This window comes from Eleginops maclovinus, chromosome 13 (assembly GCF_036324505.1).
Source record: "Eleginops maclovinus isolate JMC-PN-2008 ecotype Puerto Natales chromosome 13, JC_Emac_rtc_rv5, whole genome shotgun sequence".
Lineage (NCBI taxonomy): Eukaryota > Metazoa > Chordata > Actinopteri > Perciformes > Eleginopidae > Eleginops > Eleginops maclovinus.
In genome coordinates, this window is record NC_086361.1 from 103015 (window position 1) to 127725 (window position 24711).

At 42.2% G+C, this 24711-nt stretch overlaps 1 protein-coding gene across 1 annotated transcript in view; it reads right to left on the reverse strand.

The window, feature by feature from the left end:
* Window positions 1–24711, reverse strand: part of LOC134874819 (semaphorin-6D-like) — a 101320-nt gene that overhangs the window by 44812 nt on the left and 31797 nt on the right. Inside the window, exons 6-15 of the mRNA XM_063899035.1 lie at window positions 23489–23579; window positions 23002–23124; window positions 18645–18733; window positions 16492–16581; window positions 16130–16257; window positions 15676–15807; window positions 15240–15395; window positions 12281–12454; window positions 11942–12082; window positions 8669–8746 (exon numbers count right to left, since the gene is read on the reverse strand). Of these exons, the coding sequence (XP_063755105.1) occupies window positions 8669–8746; window positions 11942–12082; window positions 12281–12454; window positions 15240–15395; window positions 15676–15807; window positions 16130–16257; window positions 16492–16581; window positions 18645–18733; window positions 23002–23124; window positions 23489–23579 (1202 nt within the window). The remainder of the gene's footprint in view (window positions 1–8668; window positions 8747–11941; window positions 12083–12280; window positions 12455–15239; window positions 15396–15675; window positions 15808–16129; window positions 16258–16491; window positions 16582–18644; window positions 18734–23001; window positions 23125–23488; window positions 23580–24711) is intronic.

A 24711-nucleotide genomic window follows, 5' to 3' on the forward strand; every position in this document is an offset into this window, starting at 1 on the left:
ATGCACCCTTGAGATAACACAATCAGCTAAACTTTCTCCTCTGTGACTATTGATGGGCTCAAATCCAACAAAGCGCTCCATTATGCAGCATGTTTCACTCACGAATCTAAAAATGAACGTAAGCTGGTCTACGTGGGATAAATCAGGTGTCGAGTCAACTATTACAGAGAAATACTTGGCATCAATTAATTCCTTCATAATAGTTTGCCTTGTTTTCTGTCCCATGAGTTCTATGAACTCGTCACAGACTGTAGAGAATAAATAGGAGACGCTGCCACGGCCCTTCTGCCCAAACTTTTTGATGTGCTCTGCCAAGCACGAGTCAAACTGCGATAACAGTTCTAAATTGCCCAAGTAATTCCCATTGTGGGGTGAGCCTAGTAATTCATCTTGTCCCCCTAAATGCAAGTCCTCTCTCCCCCAAGAACTTGATAACGGGGACAACTCTTCTGAGCACCTCTCTCCAATACTGCCTCTCCCCCTCTATCTGCTTCATAAGTCCTCTGTCAACGGTAGCTGCTGTTGTACGACGATGCAGGGCGATCATACAGGCCAGATGTTCCGCACTTCTCTCATGTTCGCCAATCCGCTCTGGATGTTTCCAGTTGGAATAACAAGCGACGAATGAACGTGATTTGGACGAAAACAATTTGCATGCAAAACCGTGTGTGGACCGAGAATATGTGATCCACTCTCTATCGACGACTTGGCCATTTGCCAACATGCATTTGAGCTGGTCTTTTGTTAGAACACGAATCTTGCCACCTATTCCACTGTCTCTTGCAGAGGCAGGATAACTTGCACTCCAGTTTTGGAACACTTTGACCCCTCTGTCAATGAGAGCTGCTTTAGCCCTGTGACTTTGATTGTCCCCCCCAGCAAGCTGGGTCATTAACAGTCTCAAACCATTCTGACACCCCTTGCTGCGCTCTCCCATTAAGAGATGGTAACTGGCACTCCTTTACAATGCTGGCAGAGGCAATCTGCCTTTGGTCCCCCTCCAAATCTACTGTCATGTTCTCCTTTTCCTTCCCAGCTGCTTACGAAACAGTGTTTCACTGTGTCATTATTGGCTTGTGGGGAACATTGAATAAGGCTGAAACATTACAATAACATATGAAACCTCTTTCCTGTCATTTATATTTCCTCCAACATATTTGTTGAAGCAAACAAGTGGTAATTAAATGTACTTTATGGAAATCATTTTGATAATTAAAAGACAGAGAAGAATAAAAAGTAAATAAAGACTTTAAAGCAAAAAAGTGTGAATGCATAGACTAAATGGAAGGAGACAGACACTAAGGATGAAGATCTTTCTCTCAATCTATTGTCATACTTGTTTATCTTCCTCTTCGTTTAACTCTCTGACACAGATATCTGAACATTCTTATTTTCACTGTGCTCCGTCTTTCCTTTCCACATCTTGCATCAGCCCCCCTTCTTTTTTTGTTCCTGTCTCTTTTCACCTCCACGGGTTCACCCTGTCTGTTTTAATTTCCTCCTGCTCTCTGCTCCATTTGCTGATGTTTCTATACATGTTTCCTGTTTCAATAGCATACCGAGACACCTGGGCTCAACACACCCAACCCTCCACTCGTCCATCCACTCTGTCATTCGACCAGAACACGCATCAAACCATCCATTCCATCAGACATGAAAAGAAAAAAGACAGACATGTTCTGGGTTTTCATAAATGTCTGTGGTTCCCAAACTCTCAGAATGAAGCAGTATCAACTGGAGAGCCCTCTGCCTTGAAAACCATGTATTTCCAAAATCCTTAACTGTGTTTCAGTCTGAATCCAACCTGGGAAAACTATAATAATAATATTAATAATAATGATAATAATAATGATGATGATGAAGATGATGATGATGATAATAGTTAAAGCTGCGAGCAGCAATGAGAGGGTCTTCGAAACTCCGTGCAGGTCCGCTGTTGTCTGCTCGTCGCCGCGTCACAAAAGTGTCTCGAGGACTCGGCCGTTAGCAAACGTGGGAAGTTTCAGGCCGATCGGAGAATGTGAGTTAGGGTTAGGAGTTTACGTTGAAAACGGAAGTGGGCGTGGCTGGCACATTTTTTTCACGCAAAGTTCCCGAACCAATTAAACATTGCAATTTTCACCAGTTCTGACGCGCGTCCAAAATTTGGTGAGTTGTCAAAAGTGAGTGCAATGTATTAAAAGAAAAATCTTAATAATAATAATAATAATAATAATAATAATAATAATAATAATAAAAGTTGCGAGCAGGGATGAGTGGGTCTGCGACGCTCCGTGCAGGTCCGCTATTGTCCGCATGTAGATGTCACGCAGATGTGTTTTCCGGACTCGACCGTTAGCAAACGTGAGAAGTTTCAGTCAATCGGAGACCGACGTGGGTGTTACAGCTGAAACATAAACATGACGAGTGATCTATCACCATGGTAACAGCTTATGATAACACCCAATAATAGGCTTAGGAGTCTTGAGATCTGCATCGTTATCAGACATAGGAAGTTTGGGGCCGTTTGGAGAATGTTAAATGAAGTTATGAGAAAACCGTGTTTCATAGCGAGCATTGTGTTGCCATGGCAACAGCATACGATGACACGCCATAATAGGCCTAGGTGTCTTGAGGCTTGCATCGTTTTCAAAGATATTAAGTTTGAGAATTCCCACGTCATTCTACGAGAGCGGGCTACCCAACTGTCATGATTTCGGCCCCTTTTATTGTGCTTTTGCCAGTCGTTTTCCCTGTTTTCTGTGTGTTTTGCAGGGTTGTCGCTCACTTCGCTTGCGATTACAATAGGGTCTTTGCCGACCTCTGGTCTCAGACCTTAATAATAATAATAATAATGATACATTTTATTTATAATGCCCTTTTCATCAAATATCCCAAAGTGCTACAGATTAAAACAACAAAAAAAGAATAAAAAAGGTTTTAAAAAACATCTAAGGGGGACCAAAATCTTTGCTAAAAAGAAATGTCTTAAGACCCTTTTAAAACCGTCAGTGGATTGTGGTGCCCTCAAGGTGTCAGGGAGGGCATTCCACAGACGTCGGGCAGCAGCACAGAAGGCCCTATCTCCCATGGTCCTGAGTCTGGTTCTGGGTATGTGGAGGAGGTTTGAGTGAGTGGAGCAGAGGGAGTGTGTTGTGTTTTATGGGTTGAGAAGTTCTTTGAGGTAGGGGGGGGGGCATGTCCATGGATACATTGGTGTGTGAGGAGGGAAACCTTGCACTCAATCCTGGAGGAGACAGGAAGCCAGTGGAGTGAGTGGAGAATGGGGGTAATGTGCTTATGTTTCCGCACTCTCATCAGGATCATAGCTGCAGAGTTTTGGATGTATTGAAGCCTCTGCATGCTCTTGCTAGGAATCCCAATGAGAAGTGTGTTACAGTAATCCAGTCTGGAGGAGATAAAGGAATGAACCAGGGTTTCAGCATTTGAGAGGGAGAGAATGGGGAGTTTGGAAATGTTACAGAGGTTGTAGAAGGAGGTCTTGCAGAGGTGATTGATAAATGCTTCAAAGGTGAGTTGGGGGTACATTTTTTACACCAAGATTTGTGACTGTTGATGAGAGGGGGATATTGGAGCCAGAAAAGGTGATGCTGGGTATGGATGATGATTTGGTCTGTTAAGGAGTGCCAACCATGAAGGCTTCGGTTTTGGAGTTGTTGAGTTGGAGGAAGTTGTGCTCCATACATACCTTTATCTCCTCCAGAAAGGTGGTGAGTTTTGACGGGGATGAATGTGATTATGAGGGTGGGGTTGCAGCTGAGGCATTTACATAGAACTGTGTGTCATCGAATGAAATTCCGTGACGGCTGCTAAATTGGCCAAGGAGGATGAGGTAGAGGATGGGGCTAAGGACTGACCCCTGGGGGACACCGCAAGTGACTGTGTGTGGATTTGATTTGGAGTGACCCAGGGAGATGTATTCTGTCCGGTTTGTGAGGTATGATTTGAACCAACTGAGGGCAGTGTAATAAAATCCAGTGGTGAGTTGGAGCCGGTTTAATAGAATGCCATGGTCGACAGTATCAAATGCAGCAGAAAAGTCCAGGAGGATGAGGAGGGAGGGAGAGCCAGCATCGGATGGTATGAGGAGGTCGTTAGTGACTCCTACGAAGGCAGTTTTCTGTGCTGTGGGCAGAGCGGAAACCAGACTGGAATATTTCGTAGAGCTTGTTATGTTTGAGGTGGTCCTGAAGGTCGGTGGCAACTGCTTTCTCAAGTACTTTGGATATGAAGGGGAGATTGGAGTTGGGCCTGTAGTTGGATAGGACTTCCGGATCAAGAGTGGGTTTTTTGAGCAATGGTCTGATTATGCATTTTTTCAGACATGGGGAACGTGACCAGTTTGGAGGGAGTGATTCATAACAGCGGTAATCAGGGGACTTAAGACAGTGTTATGGGTTTTTACCAAGGAGGTTGGGAGAGGGTCCAGGGCACAGGTGGAGGATTTCATCTTCCTGATGATGTTCTGCACCTCTTCTGATGAAACCTCAGGAAAGCAGTTTAGGGGTTGGGAGATGGCATATGTTGGGGGAACAGTTAGGGTGGGAGGACCAGAAAGGGTAGAGCAAATATGTGCAATTTTTGATGTGAAAAAAATCCATGAATTTATTGCACTGCTCTTCTGTAGTGCCAGTAAGTGAGGGGATTGTGGTTTGAGAAGGTGGTTGAGAGTGGATAAAAGCTGCTTGGAATTTCCTGGACTGTTTCTGATGTCATCGGAGTAAAACTGTGAACTTGCCTCTTTGAGGGACTGTGCATATTATTGTTGGTGCTCCCGGTAAATTTGCTTGTGGACAGTGAGGCCAGAGGCTTTGAAGCACCGCTCAAGGACCAGCCCTTCTGCTTTCATCTTATGAAGCCCATCTGTGAACCAGGGAGCTGAGCGGGTGAAGGTGACTGTTCAGGTTTTAACAGGGGCGTGGAAGTCCAGGAGGCTGCTCTGATGGCTGTTGTAGTAGTCCACTGCTTCGTCGGCTGATGAAAAGTGTGTGGAAAGATCCTGAAGGTCTGCTGCCAAGAGTTCTGGGTTTATGCTTTTTAGGTTTCTGAAACAGATATTCTGTTTAGGCTTGGAGAGGCTGGATGGGGATGGCAACTCCATAGAAATGGCCTTGTGATCAGACACACCTAGGTCATACACCTGCAGGTTGGTGAGAGGGGCAGAGTTTGTAATGACGAGGTCCATGGTGTGCCCCCTGGACATCAACAAGTTGCTTTAAATTAAAGGAGGGGGTTTCAACGTGGATGTTCATATCACCTATTATTATAACATTGGCAGAGGATGTGCAGAAAGTTGTGAGAAGATTTGACATCTCAGTGATAAATGATCAGTTTGGTTTTGGTGGTCGGTAAATGAGGACAGGGGACAGCACAGGGGAGGGGGACTTACATTTAAATGCAAGGCTTTCAAATGAAGACATTTCAGATAATGGCTGCAGAGATAACTCCAGATTGCTGCGATGGATTTTGTCTTTACTCGTGAATTTGAACCGTACTGTGTACTGGGAAAAGATATAAAGGATAGCGTCTATAGCACTGTTAGCTTCCAGCCATATCTACCAGCTTTCAGTGGCCACTTATTCTAACCCACCATCTTTAGAGTCTTCTCTTTCCTGCACTCTGTAATGGACTGGCCAGCAATGGTATAAATCCCTGCAGTGTGGAGAGGTATCCAGTTGCTCTTGGGAAGAATAGCACTCAGTATGTCAACCATTTTGTTGACATTTTTGCTTATTAATTAATCCTAGATTGTATTTCTTTATTATAAATAATTCACCCTTTTTGAGTCCTAATTGATTTTGTTACCCATCCTAATACTTCACATACCGTATATACAGCTCTAAAAAATAAAGGAACACTTTCATTCAGAATATAGCACCAAGTAAATTAACCTCCGGGAATATTGATCTGGTCAGTTAAGTCGCAGAGGGTGGGGGAATTTTAATGAAATTAACAACAGGTGCAGTAAAGGGGCAACAATGAGATGACCCCCAAAACAGGAATGGTTTTCCAGGTGGAGTCCGCTGACATTTCCCCACTCCTCATCTTTTTTTCAATAGTTCTGCATTTGACTAGGGTCATTGTCTCTACTGGTAGCATGAGGCGATACCTGGACCCTACAGAGGGTGCACCGCCAGTCCAACACATCAATACGTGCCATTGCCAGAAGGTATGCTGTGTCTCCCAGCACAGTCTCAAGAGCATGGAGGAGATTCCAGGAGACTCTCTTGTTCTTAAAGTCTGATGAGTCCTCCTTCACATCTTACATAGGACAGAGGGATAAAGAAACTGTTCTGTGTTCTTGATTCCTATGGACTGACTCAACAAAGTAAATGAGGAGTCTGGCAAGAAAATATCTCCATGGAGAAAGTCCATGAGCGTGAGAACAGAAAAAAAGAGAGTCTAGAAAAAGCTGAACGCAGGTGGAGAAAAACAAATCTCCAGGTTCACTTGGAAATCTATAAAGAAAGACTTGGGCTTTATAATTTGGAATTAAAAAAGACACGACAGTCTTCCTTCTCTGACATCATTGCCAAAAACACAAACAACTCACGTGCCCTGCAATGAATTTGCTTCCTTTTTCACTGACAAAATTCTGAAAATCAGACAGGCAGTCGGTGTTTCTGTATAAGGTACAGTAAATGTGTTGTCCTTGTGTCCACTTAAAATCAATTCAAACACCATGACACAATTCCATCAGATTAATGATAAAGACCTAGAAGACATCATTCAACATCTGAAGTCCTCCTCCTGCTGCCTTGCTATTATACCTTCAAGATTTTTCAAAAATGTTTTTCATAGCATGTCCTCAGATCTACTTCATATAGTAAACAGGTCTCTTCACTCAGATGTATTTCCACAGGCCCTGGAAACTGCAGTAATTAAACAGCTCTTAAAAAAGAATAATCTGGACGCTTCAGCAATGAATAATTACAGGCCCATATCAAACCTCCCATTTCTAGGTTACATCATTGAAAAAGTAGTTTTTAAACAACTGAGTAATTTCTTGCTTTAAATAACTGTTTTGATGTGTTCCGGTCAGGCTTTCGACCGCATCACAGCACTGACACTGCTCTTGTTAAGGTTTTCAATGACATCCACTTAAACACAGACAGTGGCAGAATCTCAGTGTTAGTATTATTGGATCTAAGCGCTGTATTTGACACTGTTGACCACAACATATTACTAGACTGAGTAGAAAACTGGTTGAAACCCTCAGCAACAGTGTTAAATTGGTTTGAATCCTACTTAAAGGACAGGAAACAATTTGTTTCTATAGGCAGCTACACATCAGAGCTGACAAATATGACATAAAAAAAGGCAGTGCTGAGCTTCAGTCAGCAATGTTCAAAACAACAGCTAATGCCAGAAATGTAGGTTTAGTCATGGACTCTGACCTGAACTTCAACAGTCACATTAAAACAATTATTAAGTCCGCCTACTATCACCTGAAGACCATATCTAGGATTAAAGGACTAATGTCACAGCAGGATCTAGAAAAACTTGTGCATGCTTTTATCTTCAGTAGACTGGACTGCTGAACGGTGTCTTTACAGGTCTCACTACCTCATCCATTACAAAGCTGCAGCTGATTCAGAACGCTGCGGCTCGAGTCCTCACTAACACTGAGAGAGTGAATCATATCACTCCAGATCTGAAGTCTTTACACTGAGAGAGTGGATCACATCGCTCCAGTTCTGAAGTCTTTACACTGAGAGAGTGGATCACATCCCTCCAGATCTGAAGTCTTTACACTAAGAGAGAGGATCACATCACTCCAGTTCTGAGGTCTTTACACTGGCTTCCTGTCTGTCAAATAATTGATTTCAAACTTCTGCTGCTGGTTTATAAAGTATTGAATGGTTTAGGCCCAAAAATACATTTGTGATCTCCTGCTACATTATGAACCTTCCAGAACTCTCAGGTGTTCTGAAATGGGTCAACTTTCTGTCCCCAGAATTAGAACTAAAGAAGGAGAGGCAGCGTTCAGTTATTATGCTCCAAATATCTGCAAACAAACTCCCAGAACCCTGCAGGTCCGCTGCAACTCTTACTACTTTTAAATGCAGGCTGAAAACATTTCTTTTTGCGGCTGCTTTTAATTGAACTGTTCTTATCTAACTCTAAGTTTTATTCTGCATTGTAACTTTTAATCATGTATTTTATACCTGTTGTGTTTATTTTATTATCTTTGATCTTAAATGACTGTTTTTAAATGTCTTTTTATAATGTGTTTATGCTGCACTATTTCTTAATGCTCTTAATGGCTTTCATTTTTGTAAAGCACTTTGAATTGCCTTTTGTTGAAAGGTGCTATATAAATAAACTTGCCTTGCCTTGCCTTGCCTTACATTAATTAGCCCCATGGTGTTTATAATATTATAAGATCTGATTTTTTGGGGGGGACAATTTAAGTGTGCCCACTACCCAGGGCCATTTAATAAGGAGAGATTTCTAACAAATTGCATCCAATCCCCAGAACATGACATCCGTATAAATATGTGTCCCATCATGTTTCCTCAGCCAACCCTTTCTCTGGTGTGCAAGGCTTCGTGATTAACGTCTCTCAGATATACGTGGAGCTGAGAGCTTTCAGCTGTGGGGCTGGCTGAGGGACAGAGGAAAAAAGAGAGGCTGAGGGACACAGGAAGAGAGAGGGGACACGTACTTGAAACCTGGCGCCATGTCGGCACAGCTCCCGGTGCGCAGCCAGATGCAGTATGGGTCACGGGAGGCAAGGCAGGATCTGGAGAGGGGGGGGGATAATGTTTATCTGGATCAGTAATATTTCAGTTCGTATTGACCAAATGAAACAGTGAATTCTCAAATAAAATGAGAAGGTACATTTCTATTTGGACAAAACTTTTTCCTACGGTCCAACCACAGGGGGACGTCGGACTCTCTGAAACACAGTGTGAACCTTTAACGTATGACTCAACATCTCCTGCAGAAGTCGTCTTGTGCACCTCATGTTAAGATTGCATTGTTTACCATTTTAAATGAGAAAGTGGTTAAACGACAGGAAACATTTTACATGGCGATGAATATATCCATATAATATGGATAAATGATACTAACACATTGAGTTGAAAATGATATTATTTTATGTAAGGTTATCTCAATTTCTCAAGTAAAATTATTTTTCAACGGGCCTAGGTACGGCCATGTGAAGGCTTATCTCCCTTCCTGTTGGGTAACCTTGGCTTCTACACAAAAATGAAGTTATTGCAGGTAGTGATGGTGAGCAGTGTCACAATTTCAGTTTTGAATTTGGAAATCAAACGCAATGTGACTTTCAATTTTCGTTCAGGAGTCAATAGGATCTATAAACCTCCCAGTATTTTATAAACTCATCAGGGGCGGTTTGTGTATTAGGGTGATCTGTGCTACTCAATACCAACGGGAAAAAGAGGGAATTTGTTTCTAACACAACAGCAGTCGTATTCAGTGTTCTAGACGTTAGATCTGTCAAAAACGTCATTGTCCAATCAGACTAAAGTCGTGCTTCACATGGTCCCAATCTCTATGGGTTCCGGGAGGGTTTGCACTTAAGCGCTTTCGTCATACGTAACTGAGAAAGAAAACGGCAGCTTCTTCGATCAAGTCACTTTACTACTCTCAAGGTGGCTAGCGTTCAGTGCAATTCCATTGTGTCTTTGAAAGAAGTTCCTTTTAGTCGGCGTGCAAATTCAGATAAATTGGCATTAAGACAATCAGGACCTCCAAGACAAAATTTACCATTCAACAAGTTTCTACAAATTGGGATGAGCGAGAAACCTGGCTAGCAGGCTGTGAAGTGCACAACTATCCCTGCCTACTTTTTCACCCTGAAGGTGGCACGGCAGACAGCAATGCTTGGACGTCAGATATGCACAATCTATCTGAAAAAATAAAGAAACATGAGCTGTGGAAGATCCACATGGATAGCTGCTTGAGATTTTCTTTTGGGAGGGTGAACATTGCCACTCAACTGGATGAGGGATACATACACGAGGCTTGTCCAGTGTGTGAAATTCTGTGGGGTGTTTGAGCTAGCTTTGCGAGGCAAAGATGAAACTGAGGGCTCCACCAACCCTGGCACTTTTCTCGGACTGGTCAACTTCGTGGCACAGTTAGTTTAAGTTTTTGATGAGCATCTAAAACATGCTACAGTGTTCAAGGGCACATCAAACACTGTTCAAAACGAGCTACTAGAGTGTATGCTAGCGGTCGTGAGGGAACGCATTGTGGAGGAGGTGAAGTCAGCAAACTATGTAGCCATTCAAGCTGATGAGACTACGGACGTCTCCACACAGACACAGCTGGTGCTTGTGCTGAGATGTAGCTAGAAGGGAAATATTTCTGTTGTGTGTTGCCATCTAGTGGACACAAGAGGGATCTCTTTCTGAGTTAATCATCAAACAACAAATGTATATGGTCTAGCTTAATAAACCTATTGAATGGGTCACCTTAATCATTATAAAAAAAAATGTACACTCAATGCAACCAACAGATCAGATCTGGACAATTCTCCCGTGGCTATATTCCATGTGAGCTTTGAAAGGAACCAACAGAAAAACTATAATCCAGGAGTTCATGGCTTTTTTGCAGTTCAGAAAAGCTGCCATCTTTGTTCTTGTTTTCCTGTTCAACACTTTCTCACATGGGAAATTGAATTGAAGTCATTGCTGATACATTTGAATTATATTCTTTAAAGTTGACCATATGGCTTTAGTGTGGTACATATGGGGGATATCAGCTTGACATCCTTAAGGCCTGTCTTTCTAAATGTATGTGGCATAACACAAAAACAAGTGTTGATGTGTATAAATCAAGACTCAAACAATGAAATAGTCATGGCTGGGGAAAAAAAATGTTTGTGTCTAAATTAAAATTGATTCACCACCATAATATTGATATTGTCAAATGGAACTGTAACAACACTATCAATGGTGAGGGGTTCCCTAAAAAAGAAAGTGAATACAGCTGAGGCAGCAACCAGGGACAGGAGGGAGGAGAGGAGAGGAAATCATTAAGGAAGATTGAGAGGGACAATAAAGGGAAGACATGAAGAAAAAAGAGAGGATTTTATTGATGAGAAAAACTCATGAGAAGTAAAAATAAAAGAACAGAATATGCATGAACACATACATAACTACATCATAAGTCTTAAAAATCTCCTATTATGCTCTTTCATGGAATATGTTATAGGTCTAAAATATATTAAAAAATCATGTCTCTGATGTGTTTTGCTCAAAATATCAAACAGATCATGCATTTTAGCATGTCCTCCATCCCTCTGTTTCAGCCCCATTTTCGAAAGTGATGATTCTGTGACTGTTGCTGTAAATTTGAGCTGAGCTAAAGCTGGCCACTCCCTTTTGGAGCATCATGATCGCTCTGAAGAGAGAGGTTTGTAATGGAGAAACTCAGCAAATCGCTGCCGTGATTAAACGTCATATTATGTTCCAAACCACATCCAGAATTATTTCGGAAAACATTCTCAGTGTTTACCACTAGAACAGAGACATTATATGTATTATATATACACCAACTCTAAGTCTCTCCTGCAGACATCTTGCTGAACACACAGAGGTGCTCAAGGGGATTCAGCTTGCGACTGTAATTTGCAGACGATAGGTTGTGACGTGACACGTGGGTGAGAAGTTGCCAGGAGTTCAATGTAAAGCCAGCCCACATTTCCTATATGACGTCATATTGGCAGCAAATCTGGATCAGCTCGTTTGTACCCCCTTTTTTAGAGATGTGAGTAAGGAGGAAAAGAGAGAGGGTTGTATTTTCTGACACTTTGTGAGTCTCCTTACACACCGAGGAAACATATTTATGTATAAAAGGCAGCAAAAAGTGCACTTTGCATTATAGGGGACCTTTAAGCAATGTTGGTGAAGTCTCTATTCATGTCTTGTGGTTAAAAGCAAGCTCAAGCTGTGTGTGGACTTACCTTCTGCAGGCTCCGTGCTGGCTGCAGCGACTGAGCGGCACTCTGATTAGACAGCTGCTGAATGCTACCAACAACGCATGGCGCTCCTTATCCAGCTCCAGAGCCAGAACCCTTCTATCCTCCTGACCCTGAACATTGCACCTAAACACACACACACACACACACACACACACACACACACACACACACACACACACACACACACACACACACACACACACACACACACACACACACACACACACACACACACACACACACACACACACTTTCATCATATAAAGCCGTCCTCAGCAGAAAGGCAGTATGGAACTCATCTCAGATGTGCTCAGATCTTACTTGGATGGATTGTAGACACGGATTTCCTCTAGCAGTTTGGATCCAAAGCTATCATTGGGATGTGTGCTTGCCAGAACTTTCAGGACCCGGCCGTCGTCTGAACCCAGGAACATCACGGTGCGGTCCTTGTGCGGCCCAGCAGAAACATCCACCACTATCTTGCTCAGCTTGGACCTTGCAGTAAAAAAGGGATGCTCAGTGATCTGTGAGGAACTATATCAGGTGGAAAAACCTCCTTTTGACTAAATAAATTGTGTGATGCCAAAGACTTTAATAAAAACAACTTATGGACTCCTTTATTATTCAAATGTAGCACACCTGTGCCACATGCAACATCCCCCCTCATACAATAACATGTATTTAAAGCGGCCCTATTTAGCTTTATACATTACATTTAGATGAGGCTCTTATCAAAAGCGACTTACAATAAGTGCATAGCCCATAAAGAAACAAAAGCAGGAGTCCTGCAGGTACATTCGCTTTCTATAAACCAACCAACCAGATCAAGTGCTACTGCATTTACTTCACTTAAAGCCAAACCTTTGTAAGTGCTACATGAAAAATAAAACTATAAATTAAAAATAATGGCCAAGGTGCATTGGAACAGGTGAGTTTTCAGTCTGCAGCAGAAGATGTGTAGATCCACACATATTTGTTTTCCATTTCAAACCGCTGAACCTACATACACAAACCGCTTTCTGTGCATGGATCGCTGTGCATTCATGTGTGGTTTTTTTTTAGACTCCCGTGTAATGTTTTCCATCTATAGCCAATCAGATGTCTCCTCCATTCTAAGCCAATCACATGAGCGCGCCCCCACGAGGGTATGATTTCTTGCATTCATGACGTAGTGCTTTATACGCATTTTGCGCTGTCCGGAGCTGATAGGTCAACTTCAACATTGCGTCTAGCACAAGTGTAAGTGATAAAAGCCCCCTCAGTCATTTTATCCTGGCGCCGGGCTATTAAAAAAAAAACTAAATAAATATCTTCAGAAAATAAAGTAACTTAATGTACCCATGCAAAAAGGTTGAACAATTAGAACACACGGTTTCAACATTTATTAACCAAATCACAAAAAATAAATCACAGAAACCTAGAACAGCACAGTACTAAATACAGTATTGAACAATCAACGTCAATGTAAATGTGTCAAAGTGGCTGAAAGCAGAATACCTACAGTGGGACAGTGAAGTGCTCTCAGGTACATGTGTGGGCGATCAAGAACAGATGAATAGAAACAGAACGACACAAGTAAATGTACAAGTTAATATATATTTATTTGTCCTTCTACTTTGTAAGTTAATGACAGTTTCAAGAAAAACTAAAGCCCCTTAGAATTGGGGGAAGTAATCATTTATAGTTATTTAATAATTGTGACATATTTTGTACTTCTTGATGGATGTATGAGGATCAAACTGAAGGGGCAAAGCCCCCTTTTGTCTCCTCTGTGGTGCCGATCCGCTCTGCGTGAATGATTAAATATGTTTATGGTATGAATTCTTGTGACGTAAGTGATGTGTTACTGTTAGCATGGAAGTAATATGGGTGACAAGTTAGCTGCTAATATAAATATAATGCTAATAGACTACTTAGGACCTTAACCGGTTAATCCTATTTAACGTCAGCTCTAAATGTTCATTTCAACTCCATCATTAAACACAATGGAATATTTAAATAATAACACACGAATGCACAGCGATCCATGCACAGAAAGGGGTTTGTGTATGAAGGTTCAGCGGTTTGAAACGGAAAACAAATGTGTAGATCAAAAATACACATGTAAACTTTTTTATGTATGTGGATTTTATTTACATGTATGTGAAACGGAACACATTTGTGTGTGTATTGAAAATACAAGTGTGAATGCTTTTGCGGATAATGAAATACAAGTGTGAATCCTTCTGTGTGCATTTGTGTATTATGAGACTGATCTGACCCCATATGTTTCTAGTCAGACCCAGAACACCATGTTCAGGAAGACACTGCTTTCTGCCTTGCGAACGGGAAAGCAGTTGAAGAACAAGAGGCTGAAATTAGTTTTCACCACTGTTCCTCCGGACTGCTTCCTGACCCGCGCACGGCTCACGGTCAGGTTTTTCACAACATTAACTGATGAGAGGGGGAGAAGTTCCCTCTCTGTTGGTCACAACCTGTGGTAAGCTTTATTTAATGCTGTGGATCTGTTATGTTTGAACCAAACAGTATGTCTACTCCTGGGGGTTTAGGTGTGAAGCTTTTGTTAAAGTTGCAAACACAGCTCTAGCTTCGGCTAAGTTGCTAGCTAGTGCAGGAAATATGAAAACGTTTTTTGTTCACAACAAACAATATGTGATTCATGTTTCACACCTGGCAGTAAGCTTTTTTGCCTGTGGATTTGGTTTGTTTGACACCAACCGTGTAGCTGCTACTGGGTGTAAAACTGTTGTTGATTTTTAGTTGCAGGCACAGTGCTATATAAATATAGAGATTTTGTTTTGTGTGGCTAATCCTGGGCTTTCATTTTTCAGAAGCAGCATGAGATTAAGTGTCTAACACACAGTTCACAAGAAGCACACCCTAAAATACTGATAAGCTCCACTTGAAAAGTGTCATGTTTTGTCATGTTATATTATTATGATAATTAGGATTTATCAACAATAAACTATTATTGACCTTCCAGAAAACGAAACCCAAATATCATTATTGTGATCTGGTGGAGCCTAACATCCTTCATTCACAAACAGCTGCCTATTATCAGAATATCAATTTCTAATTCATAGATTTCATCTTAAAAGTTCCAAAAATATATAAAATCATACTGTGTGTCAAAAACATATCTCTAAGATGCAGGGGTTCTCATTAACCACCTGCAGGCTGCACATCATACCGTTTAATGCACGGCTCCGCATTTAAACAATTATTTTATGATTTGACTCTTGATATTTCGATATTCAATTTGTTTGTGTGTGTGTGTTACCGGCTGGAAGTCCTGGTGAAGCAGGGCCAGTGGTTGACAGACGGAACAGCTTCGTCCATCAGAGGGTATGACTTGATAAACATCAGCATCTCGTCGGGAAACTGGACTGATGATTTGTAGTCCGCAGCCGGGCCGTCACCGGTACATGCACCGGGCCTGGAAACAACAAAAACAAAAAGTAATTCCAAATGTGTTGAGTTTGAAATGCGGCTGTAAACTGATCACCACTCTGCTCTTTAAGCTGTTATTCAAACGGTTATTTCATATATTGATGCCTGGAAAAGCAAATGATTCCGTGCTCAGACTGGAGTAACACAAGGTGAATATCTTCTTTATTTCCAGCCTGAATACACCATTGCATGTGTCGAATGAAGACTGTGTTTTAAAGCGATCTAGGTTGGGAGGACCCTGGGCCACAGTCTGAGGGACATTTCACCTGGGTCTGGGAACCTGCTCCTCAGGGACTGGAGTCCAGGAGGAGTCGCTGGTCCGCTGCTCCTTGAACTTTCCATTGAAGACGCTCTCAATGTCGTCCATGTAGAACGCACAGACTGCTGAGCCGGGAATACTGCGCAGAATGTCAGGGAGAAATATTTACCAAGAACAAGCAACATTAATTATCTGAATGTAGAAGCATTGATAAGTGTCAGACCAAACTTAAGAAACAAAGAAAATATAACGTAAAATAAACCAAAACCAACAACTTCAATTCCAACACTCTGAAGATCTGAACACAATAACACAACACAACAACACACTGACGAGATCTCTGCTGAGATTCTCCTTCTTTGCACAGTCCTGCTGTGATATATCCAGAGAAACTAAGCGATTGTCCTAACACTTCAGGTGTAAACCTGAGTTGCCCTCACAGAGTGGGCCCCTCATGTTACCTGTTGTCCTGCGTGGTGAACACCCCCACCACAGCGGGCCTCTGGTTAATCTGCAGCACGTTGGTGAGGGACTGAAGAATGTCAAAGTAGAAGAACGAATCTCCAGGAACAGAGCAGTTCAGTCGAGCCTACACACAAACACAAACACACACACACACACACACACACACACACACACACACACACACACACACACACACACACACACACACACACACACACACACACACACACACACACACACACACACACACACCAACAGGTAAATGCAAATAAGAAACTCCAATTGGCTCCACATTGTGAAATTCATTCTCCTCTTTCATCAGAGGAGGGTCTTCATGTCCAGCGATTTGGGAACTCACCTTGAGGAACGAAGTCCAGTATCTTTCCAGAACTCTTGGAGATCCTCCATTATCATTTTTACAGACCCGGGCGACTCGAGAAAACACCACCTGGAGAGAGAGAGAGTAGTGAGTAATGCCGCTATGGATTCATGGTCTGCGTTCCAAATTGAAAATGTATTCTGTTTACTTTAAGTTTGTTCTGTTGCCAGTGTAGCAGGTTAGAAATGCTATATGTTATGTTTTATTCAAACAGACACCCCCGTATTTTTTGTGAATAAATAATCTTTCCAACACAAATGTATACAATATCTTGTAACATCAGTAGATGTAACTCTGGCGCTGCTGTGGATGCATTAGGGAGAATATTGCGACAAACTAAGCTCATGCACACGTCAGAAATAAACGTGCTGTGACCTGAGAAAGACGTTAACTTTGGTCCTCTCTATTAATCTACAGGCACTGAAAAACTGACTTTTCTGTCTTTACCTTGCATCAATATATAGTGTAAATGCATTGTCAATAGTTTTGTAATGTTTAACATGACTTTTGACATGTGTGTAAGTGTAGCAAGCATCCTGTTGTAGCTAATTATTCCGGTTAGCATTGCCATGCGAAGTAGTGTTTTTCATAGGACACGGTCTTGCACAGTAGTTTGGGGGGTGTGGGTGGCTGACATCTGGCACTCTGTGGCATCAGGGGACGTGTTCTGGATGTTTTTGGGAGTGTAGGCCCATTGTTGAGTGTGTGTGTGTGTGTGTGTGTGTGTGTGTGTGTGTGTGTGTGTGTGTGTGTGTGTGTGTGTGTGTGTGTGTGTGTGTGTGTGTGTGTGTGTATGTGTGTGTGTGTTGAATGAGCATTAGCAAGACTGTATGTATTAAAATAGGAGTAACTGTAGGTATGATAGTCACGTGAATGTGTGTTTTGAGTTATATTATTTTGGTATATATTAACATTTCCAGTTAAGCCACTTCTTGTTCATGTGGAATATATTTTAAATCATTGTGATTCATGTGACTGAACTGTATGCAATGCATGTCAGAAATAACAGCGCTGTGACCTGAGCAATACGTTAACTTTGGTCCTCTCTTTTAATCCACAGACACTGTTTATATGTTGGCTACTGTTAGAAATAATCAATATATTGAAACGGAACATTAAAAGATAATTCACTGTTTCTGGACGGATCATATTTGTCCAATTATTTTCTTTAACCTATTTCCACTCAATCTTTCCCCTTCCACTCCACGCACAGAGCTACCCTTAAAGGAGCCACACCACTTTTATAACAAATAGAACACTTTGCATGACATTAACACATCACATGTTACATGTTAGACGCTTTTATCCAAAGTGAGTTTTGCGATGAAGTGTCTTGCCCAGGGACACAACAACATGCTGACTGCAGTGGAGATTGAACCGTTGCTCCCCTGATCCGAAAATCCAAGCACGAGTCCACTGCGCCACAGCCTCCCGCCTCCTTAACACATTTGAGAGTGTTGAGTGACAATCACATCATTGTTCAAAGTTGTTGCTCTTCCGTGGAAATGCAGCATGTGTTGTAGTACTGTTCCTTTAACTGCTTTTACTCACATTCTGTGGACTTCTGAGTAAAACTCTTGCAATGTACATGCACAGCAAAACAATACCTGGAGAGTTTCTGCAGCCAGCTTACCGGGAGGCCTATGCGTTGGTTGTAAAGAATGTTGATATCAAATTTGAAACAGACGGTCATCCAACCCAGTGGTTCAAACCTTTTTGGTCTCGTGTTTTTTGTGTGTGGAAATACTGTATATTGCAATCACAAGTCTTTTTATGTAAAGTACCCCTAGGGGTCCCAGCACCCAGGGTTGGGAACCACTGATCCAACCAATGTGGTAGTCTTTGTGCAACATCTAGATTGAATGGGAAATCATTTTTGCACGAGGGTCATGATGTAACAGGTGCAGAAGCTCCTAGCAGAAGGTCTCATCAGAATCAGAGGAAATTATTTCATTGTGCCTGAATCTTATACAATGTGTCATCTCTAATGACACACACACACACACACACACACACACACACACACACACACACACACACACACACACACACACACACACACACACACACACACACACACACACACACACACACACACACACACACACACACACACACACACATAAACTCACCTTGCCCAAGGTGGTGTACTCAACTGCGATCTCACTGAGGAAGAAGTAGACGTAGTTACCGTAGTCGATGGCGTGCAGAAAGTGAGGCTCTGAAGAGAGATGGAGATGATGAATTATTCCTTTTTTTAAGGTAGAGCTCTCCTCATATCTTCTTTCACTGCAACACATTATATCATGTTCAACAAATCCAGCAATCTTGTCACCTTCATTGTCCACTCCACCCTGACTGGCTTTTTCCCCCTGGAAAACTCTTTGAAATCCCAGAGAGACTATATGGACTAATTGATTGTAATATGTTTCTTAAAATATTTTCTTTTGAAAATCACAGATCTGATTGAACATCCTGCAGTGCTTTAGCTGAATGTAATGGCTCTTGTTAATATTAGTTATTGTTACAAGAAATGAAAGGTAATGTAATGTAAGGTAAGGTAATAAACTGGATGAATTTAGAAGCAAGACGACTTCTCAATGGGACATTAAGAACTCTAATGTTATGGTTTTCACTGAGACTTGGCTCAACTCCTCAATCCCGGACTCCGCCATTGCCCCCGTCAGAATTTTTGCCAGAACCGGACTGTAAACTCAAGAAAAAGTAAGGGAGGAGGTGTGTGCTTTATGGTGAACAATAACTGGTGCTCGGATGTGGGGGTTATTTCTTTTGACCGATCTTTTCATTGAGAGCATCTATCTTCAATGCTCTCCCTCACCCTCCCTTAAGCAAATCCAATCAAATCTCACTTCTGCTGAAAAGGTCCAAAAGGTCCAAAGAGGACGCCACCGCCTTCTCCCTCCACACTGCCCTCTCACACCTGGATCAGAGGAACACATCTGTGAGAATGCTGTTCTTTGACTACAGTTCAGCTTTCAACACCATTGTGCCCTCCAAGCTCACAGAACTCGGGCTCAACAGCGTCCTCTGAGATAGGATCCTGAACCTACGGAATCCTCCACCCTGATCCTCAACACTAGAGCCCCTCAAGGCCGCATGCTTAGCCCTCTCCTCTACTCGCTGTTCACACGACTGTGTGGCCACACAAAGCTCCAACACCATCGTGAAGTTTGCTGACAACACGAACGTCATCAGCCTGATCACCGGCGGAGACGAGGCGGCGGACAGAGAGGAGGTCAGAACAATGAGATCTTGGTGCCAGGATAACAACCTCCATCTCAGCGTGAGCAAAACCAAGGAGCTGGGTTTTGTGTAGCCTTACAGTCTCCAGTGACAAAGAGTCTGCCACTAACCTTACATTGGACAGAGAAACTGTTTTGTTGACAGTCTGTCTGCACATCAGGCTACAATATAGAAATGTGGCTAATAATGTTAGCTAACTCACTTTCTGCTTCGTTATTCTGTAACATGCAGGGGGCTTTTCTTTTACTCCCTCCTACTCTCTGTGCCACCTTTCCTCTTTTTTTCACAGGATGAGGATCCATCTTTCAACAATAAATAACCTTGCAGTCAGTTTCAGTCGGGCCGGTCCACATTAATGTTTAACAGCAGCACGCTGGTCTCATGAGAAACAGACAGTGGAACAAACAATCACATGTTCATTATTCTCCTGAAGCTGAAATATGCCTAATCGCTAGTCTGACAGGTGCCTAGTTCTCACTGCGCCACATTCATGGATTTGGCTTGCAGTCAACGCATCTGGGCTGAGTAAACACGTCTTATTTTAGGCCGGTGTTTACAGGCCACATCATACTGTATTATGCCCACGTTGCGTTCACAATACATTAAAAAAAAATCCTCACATCAGCTGACCCCTTAACATGGAGTCATCCCACTAACCACTGACTCCAGGATACTCTGCAACTTCTTCATGTGCACCATAGAGAGCATCCTGACCCTCTACAGGTGCACCATAGATAGGACCCTCTACAGGTGCACCATAGAGAGCATCCTGACCCTTTACAGGTGCACCACAGAGAGCATCCTGACCCTCTACAGGTGCACCATAGAGAGCATGCTGACCTTCTACAGGTGCACCATAGAGAGGATCCTGACCGGCTGCATCACGGCCTGGTACGGGAGTTGCACCGCCCTCAGCCGTAATGCTCTACAGAGGGTGGTGAAAACTGCACAGCACATCACCAGGACGGAGCTGCCATCCATGCAGGACCTCTACTCCCAGCGGCTCAGGACGAAAGCCCACAGGATTATCAAAGACCCCCATCACCCCATAACAAGCTGTTCTCTCTGCTGCGGTCTGGCAGGCTGCACCGCAGCATCCGGACTTAAACCGTCAGACTCAGAGACAGCTTCATTCCACAGGCCATAAGAGTGATAAACTCCTGAACTCTGATAAAGAGTATTTAATGTCATTTTACTGCTCAATATTTAATTTTACATTCTGATCTTCTACATATCAAATTCTATTTACATGTATATAGACTTCTTCGAGCACTATTTCGTTATTTGTTTTTGTTGTGTCTTGTCAAAAATGTTAGTCTTGTCAGGTTTGTTATTTGCCTCATCATGCTCCAGGTCTATGGTTGGTCATGTATGCTTTATGAACAAGGACAACAGAGAGACATACTGTATATTCTTCATTACAAAGGTTGGAATTTAAATAAAAAAGGAAATTGAAACTTATGCTTGCCACCCTCACCCTCCAGTCCACATGTATTAATCCACATGAATCCCAATACGTATGATTATATGAAAATATTTTTAAAATAAATACAAAAGTATTTATAATAAACTAGTTATGCCTTAATCTATCACTTTGTATATCACAATTCAAACATGTTTTAAAACGTTTCAGAAACCCCACACAGTTCAGGAAACACTGAAATGTAGACTTTATTTGATCATTTCAGTAAAAAAGTAACGTTCATATTTCTCCTTTTGATTAATATAGAGCTGAATGTTCAAAACAAAGCACTAAAGTAAGTTGTGGTATACGTTTTAAACTGCTTAATAAGCTGCATTTCGCTCCGTTAGGATCCTGTGGGAATCGTAGGGTCGCCGGTTCAAGTCCCCAAACAGACTTGAAATATGAAAAGTGGACTGCTACTTGGAGAGGTCCCAGTTCACCTCCTGGGCCCTGCTGTAGTGCCCTTGAGCAAGGCACCAGACATCTCCAATCCCCCCTCCCCATTGCTCCCCGGGCGCTGCACGGTAGCTGCCCACTGCTCCTAGTACTAGGATGAGTTAAATGCAGTGGACCAATTTCACTGTGTGTGCTCTGCTGTGTGCATGATGTATGTGACAATAAAGAGGGTTTCAGCCTCCGATTCTTCTTATTCTTCTTCTTCCTAAGCCCCTGATTGTTCCACCTGTTCCCTGTTACCTCATCTTTAAATAGTCCTTTCTCCCCTTGTCTTGTGCCAGTTCATCTTGTTCTGTCTGTGAGTCAGTTACCAGCGTACCAGCATTTTGTTTCAAGTATCAGGTCTTTTTCTTCTTCTTGACTTTTTGTGCTAGTAAGTTATTGTTCCTCATTCCCAGTGATATCCTGTTGAGACTTTTTGAGAACCCTTTTTGTTGTACCGTTTTTTGGTAGGAAATGTTGATTCTCTTACTGAGAGAGTTTTTGTTTATTTATCCTCCTTGTGAGCGCCTTTTTTTGCATCTTTGAAATAAAGCATTTTTTTTATACTCTAACTCTGTCTCCTGGGTTCGTGCATTTGAGTCCTACTGCCTTGTGTGTAAAGTTGTCATGATCCTTGTTTCGTATCTGTCATGTCCTTGTGATGTGTGTTTTATTTTGAAATGTTTTCCCCTCTTGTGTCACCCGTTAAGTTTCACTTCCTGTCTGCGTTTCCCTCCTGTGCCTGATTGTGTCATTGTGTTCACCTGTTGCTCCTGTGTTTCTCCTCCCCCTTCCAGGTGTCTCTTGTCTTGTGATTATCCATGTGTATTTAGTCCCTGTTTCCCTTATGTCTGTTGTTCGGTCGTCGTCATTTCTTCCCTGATCTCGTCCAAGGTACCTGCCTGTTCCTGTCGCCCTTCATGTCTGAAGCTAAGTGTTTTTCATGTCCTGTGTTACCCTTGCTTCGTGCTTTCGTCAACAGCTTTTGAATAAAGCTCGCATTTTGTTTTTGACCCTTACCTGCTTCCCCTTGATTTACTGCACTTGGGTCCTGTTTCCCCAACCCTGACAAAAGTTCTTGACAGTTGTATTGTGTATGTCTTATATAACTATGTTGCAGGAGCTCAGGACCTCAGATTTTCATTACCATTCCTAAACTGTACCTTTTACTGTGCAAATGACATTAAAGCATCTGAATCTTGAAATAGGTTTGCTTTTTTTATGCATTACATTGCCTCAAATTCCATATTGACTTCATGTGAAGCTTCAAGAAACAATAGGTGAATTGAGTCTGGAGTTGAGACAGGAAACCTGTGACTGACCTCGGAGCCACTTGGAGTCGTATTTGACGGTCCTGAGGACGGGCCGGCCGTCACCCAGGCTGCGGTAGATGACGGCGTCACTGGCCAGGAAGTCCGTCATGGTGGCCGAGTAGAAGTCTCCGCCTGAGCAAATGCCGCAGTTTAATGTTCATGCTGAGAACTATTCTGACATACTGAAATGAGGGAATGACTTTGTTTTACCATTTACCAATATGAATTCAAATATATTATTCCATGTAATTTTTCTGTAAGCGTATTGTTGAACATTTGTTCTGGCCTGCATTAATTGTAACTATCTACATGTTGCTGCCCAGACTTGTAGAGTTCTTGGTGTTTTTGCTCTACTGTAAATACACATGTGGAAAATCCTTTAAATCACTAATGAATTACATATCTTAGAATATACCTGTAGACAAAAGTGCAGAATACTAAAAGCCCTCAGTAAATGTGGCTCATGAGTTTTTTCAGACAGTGACTTTGGACTTACCAGCAAACAGTCCCACATTGGACTGCCCGGACTCAAAGGGACAGCGGGCCTGACCCACCACCTCCTCCCCCACCTGCTCCAGGGACGCCATCTGACAGGAGAGAGGAATGCATCACAAAATAAACGTTTATGGGTTCAAATTTTGAACTGTTCATGTATGCCACTTTGAATTTTGAAATCCATATCAGAAATGTTGGTAAAAAAATACATAACATAATTAAGACATATTAGGAACTTGTTAAAGGTCCCCTATTATGCTACTTTTCAGGTCCATATATGTATATTGTTGCTCCACTATGTTTACATGCTTTAATGTTGAAAAAACGCTTTATTTTCCTCACAGTGCCTGTGCATAAAGTATCACTTTTCACTCCATCTGAAAAGGCTCTGAAGAGCTCATGCACCCACCTTTGCAAAAGCGCACTCTGCTCTGATAGGTTAGCTGGCGACTCTGCTGTGATTGGTCAACCATGTGTCGAAAGAATAAATGTGAAAAAATGGCATCGCTTGTTGTGCCGTACCAGTTTATTACAAATAAATAATGATGGATTATCAGTAATCATTTCAAAGTGACACAGAGACATTGGATTAACCTTCAGCAGAGTTTTTATGCCCTTGAACACAACTTTTGATCACAAACAGCAAAAATAACACGTGTTTATAGTTATGGCTCTGTAAACTGAAGCTGTTTTCTTGCTCTCTGCTAGTTCAGTGAGTTTTGGTCGTACAGTCAGACTTATACCAATGTAATCTCAGGTTTCATATGATATGTGGTTTGTGCAGATAGCATGTAATAAAAAAAATTCGCCTCAGTCGGTGCTATGCAGCGATAGCTCATTTTCGTTCAGTGCTGACTTAGACGCTTGGTGTTCGAGTTGTGTTTCGTTTAGGTAAAAATGGTTAATATAGTGTGGTTGTTGTGTTTCTTCCCGTTAAGTGGGTATGTTACATGAATAGGTTGTTAAATGTTAACATGCCCTGAGACGCTGTTTCTTACAAGTTGCTGCGTCTGGGCTTAAGAGGTTAACGTGTTGTGAATGAAAAACCATCGCCGTATTTCTGCGTGGGCATACAGCCTAAGAGCTTGGTAGGGTGGCGTTGATATCGTTAGCTTGCAACTTCCTTGCAAACTTCCACAGGCGCTCCACAATTGAGTGACACAACCATAATTTGGGTTTTTGCTCCGGGGGAATAATGGTAAAAATAAAAGCAAGCCACTTGTT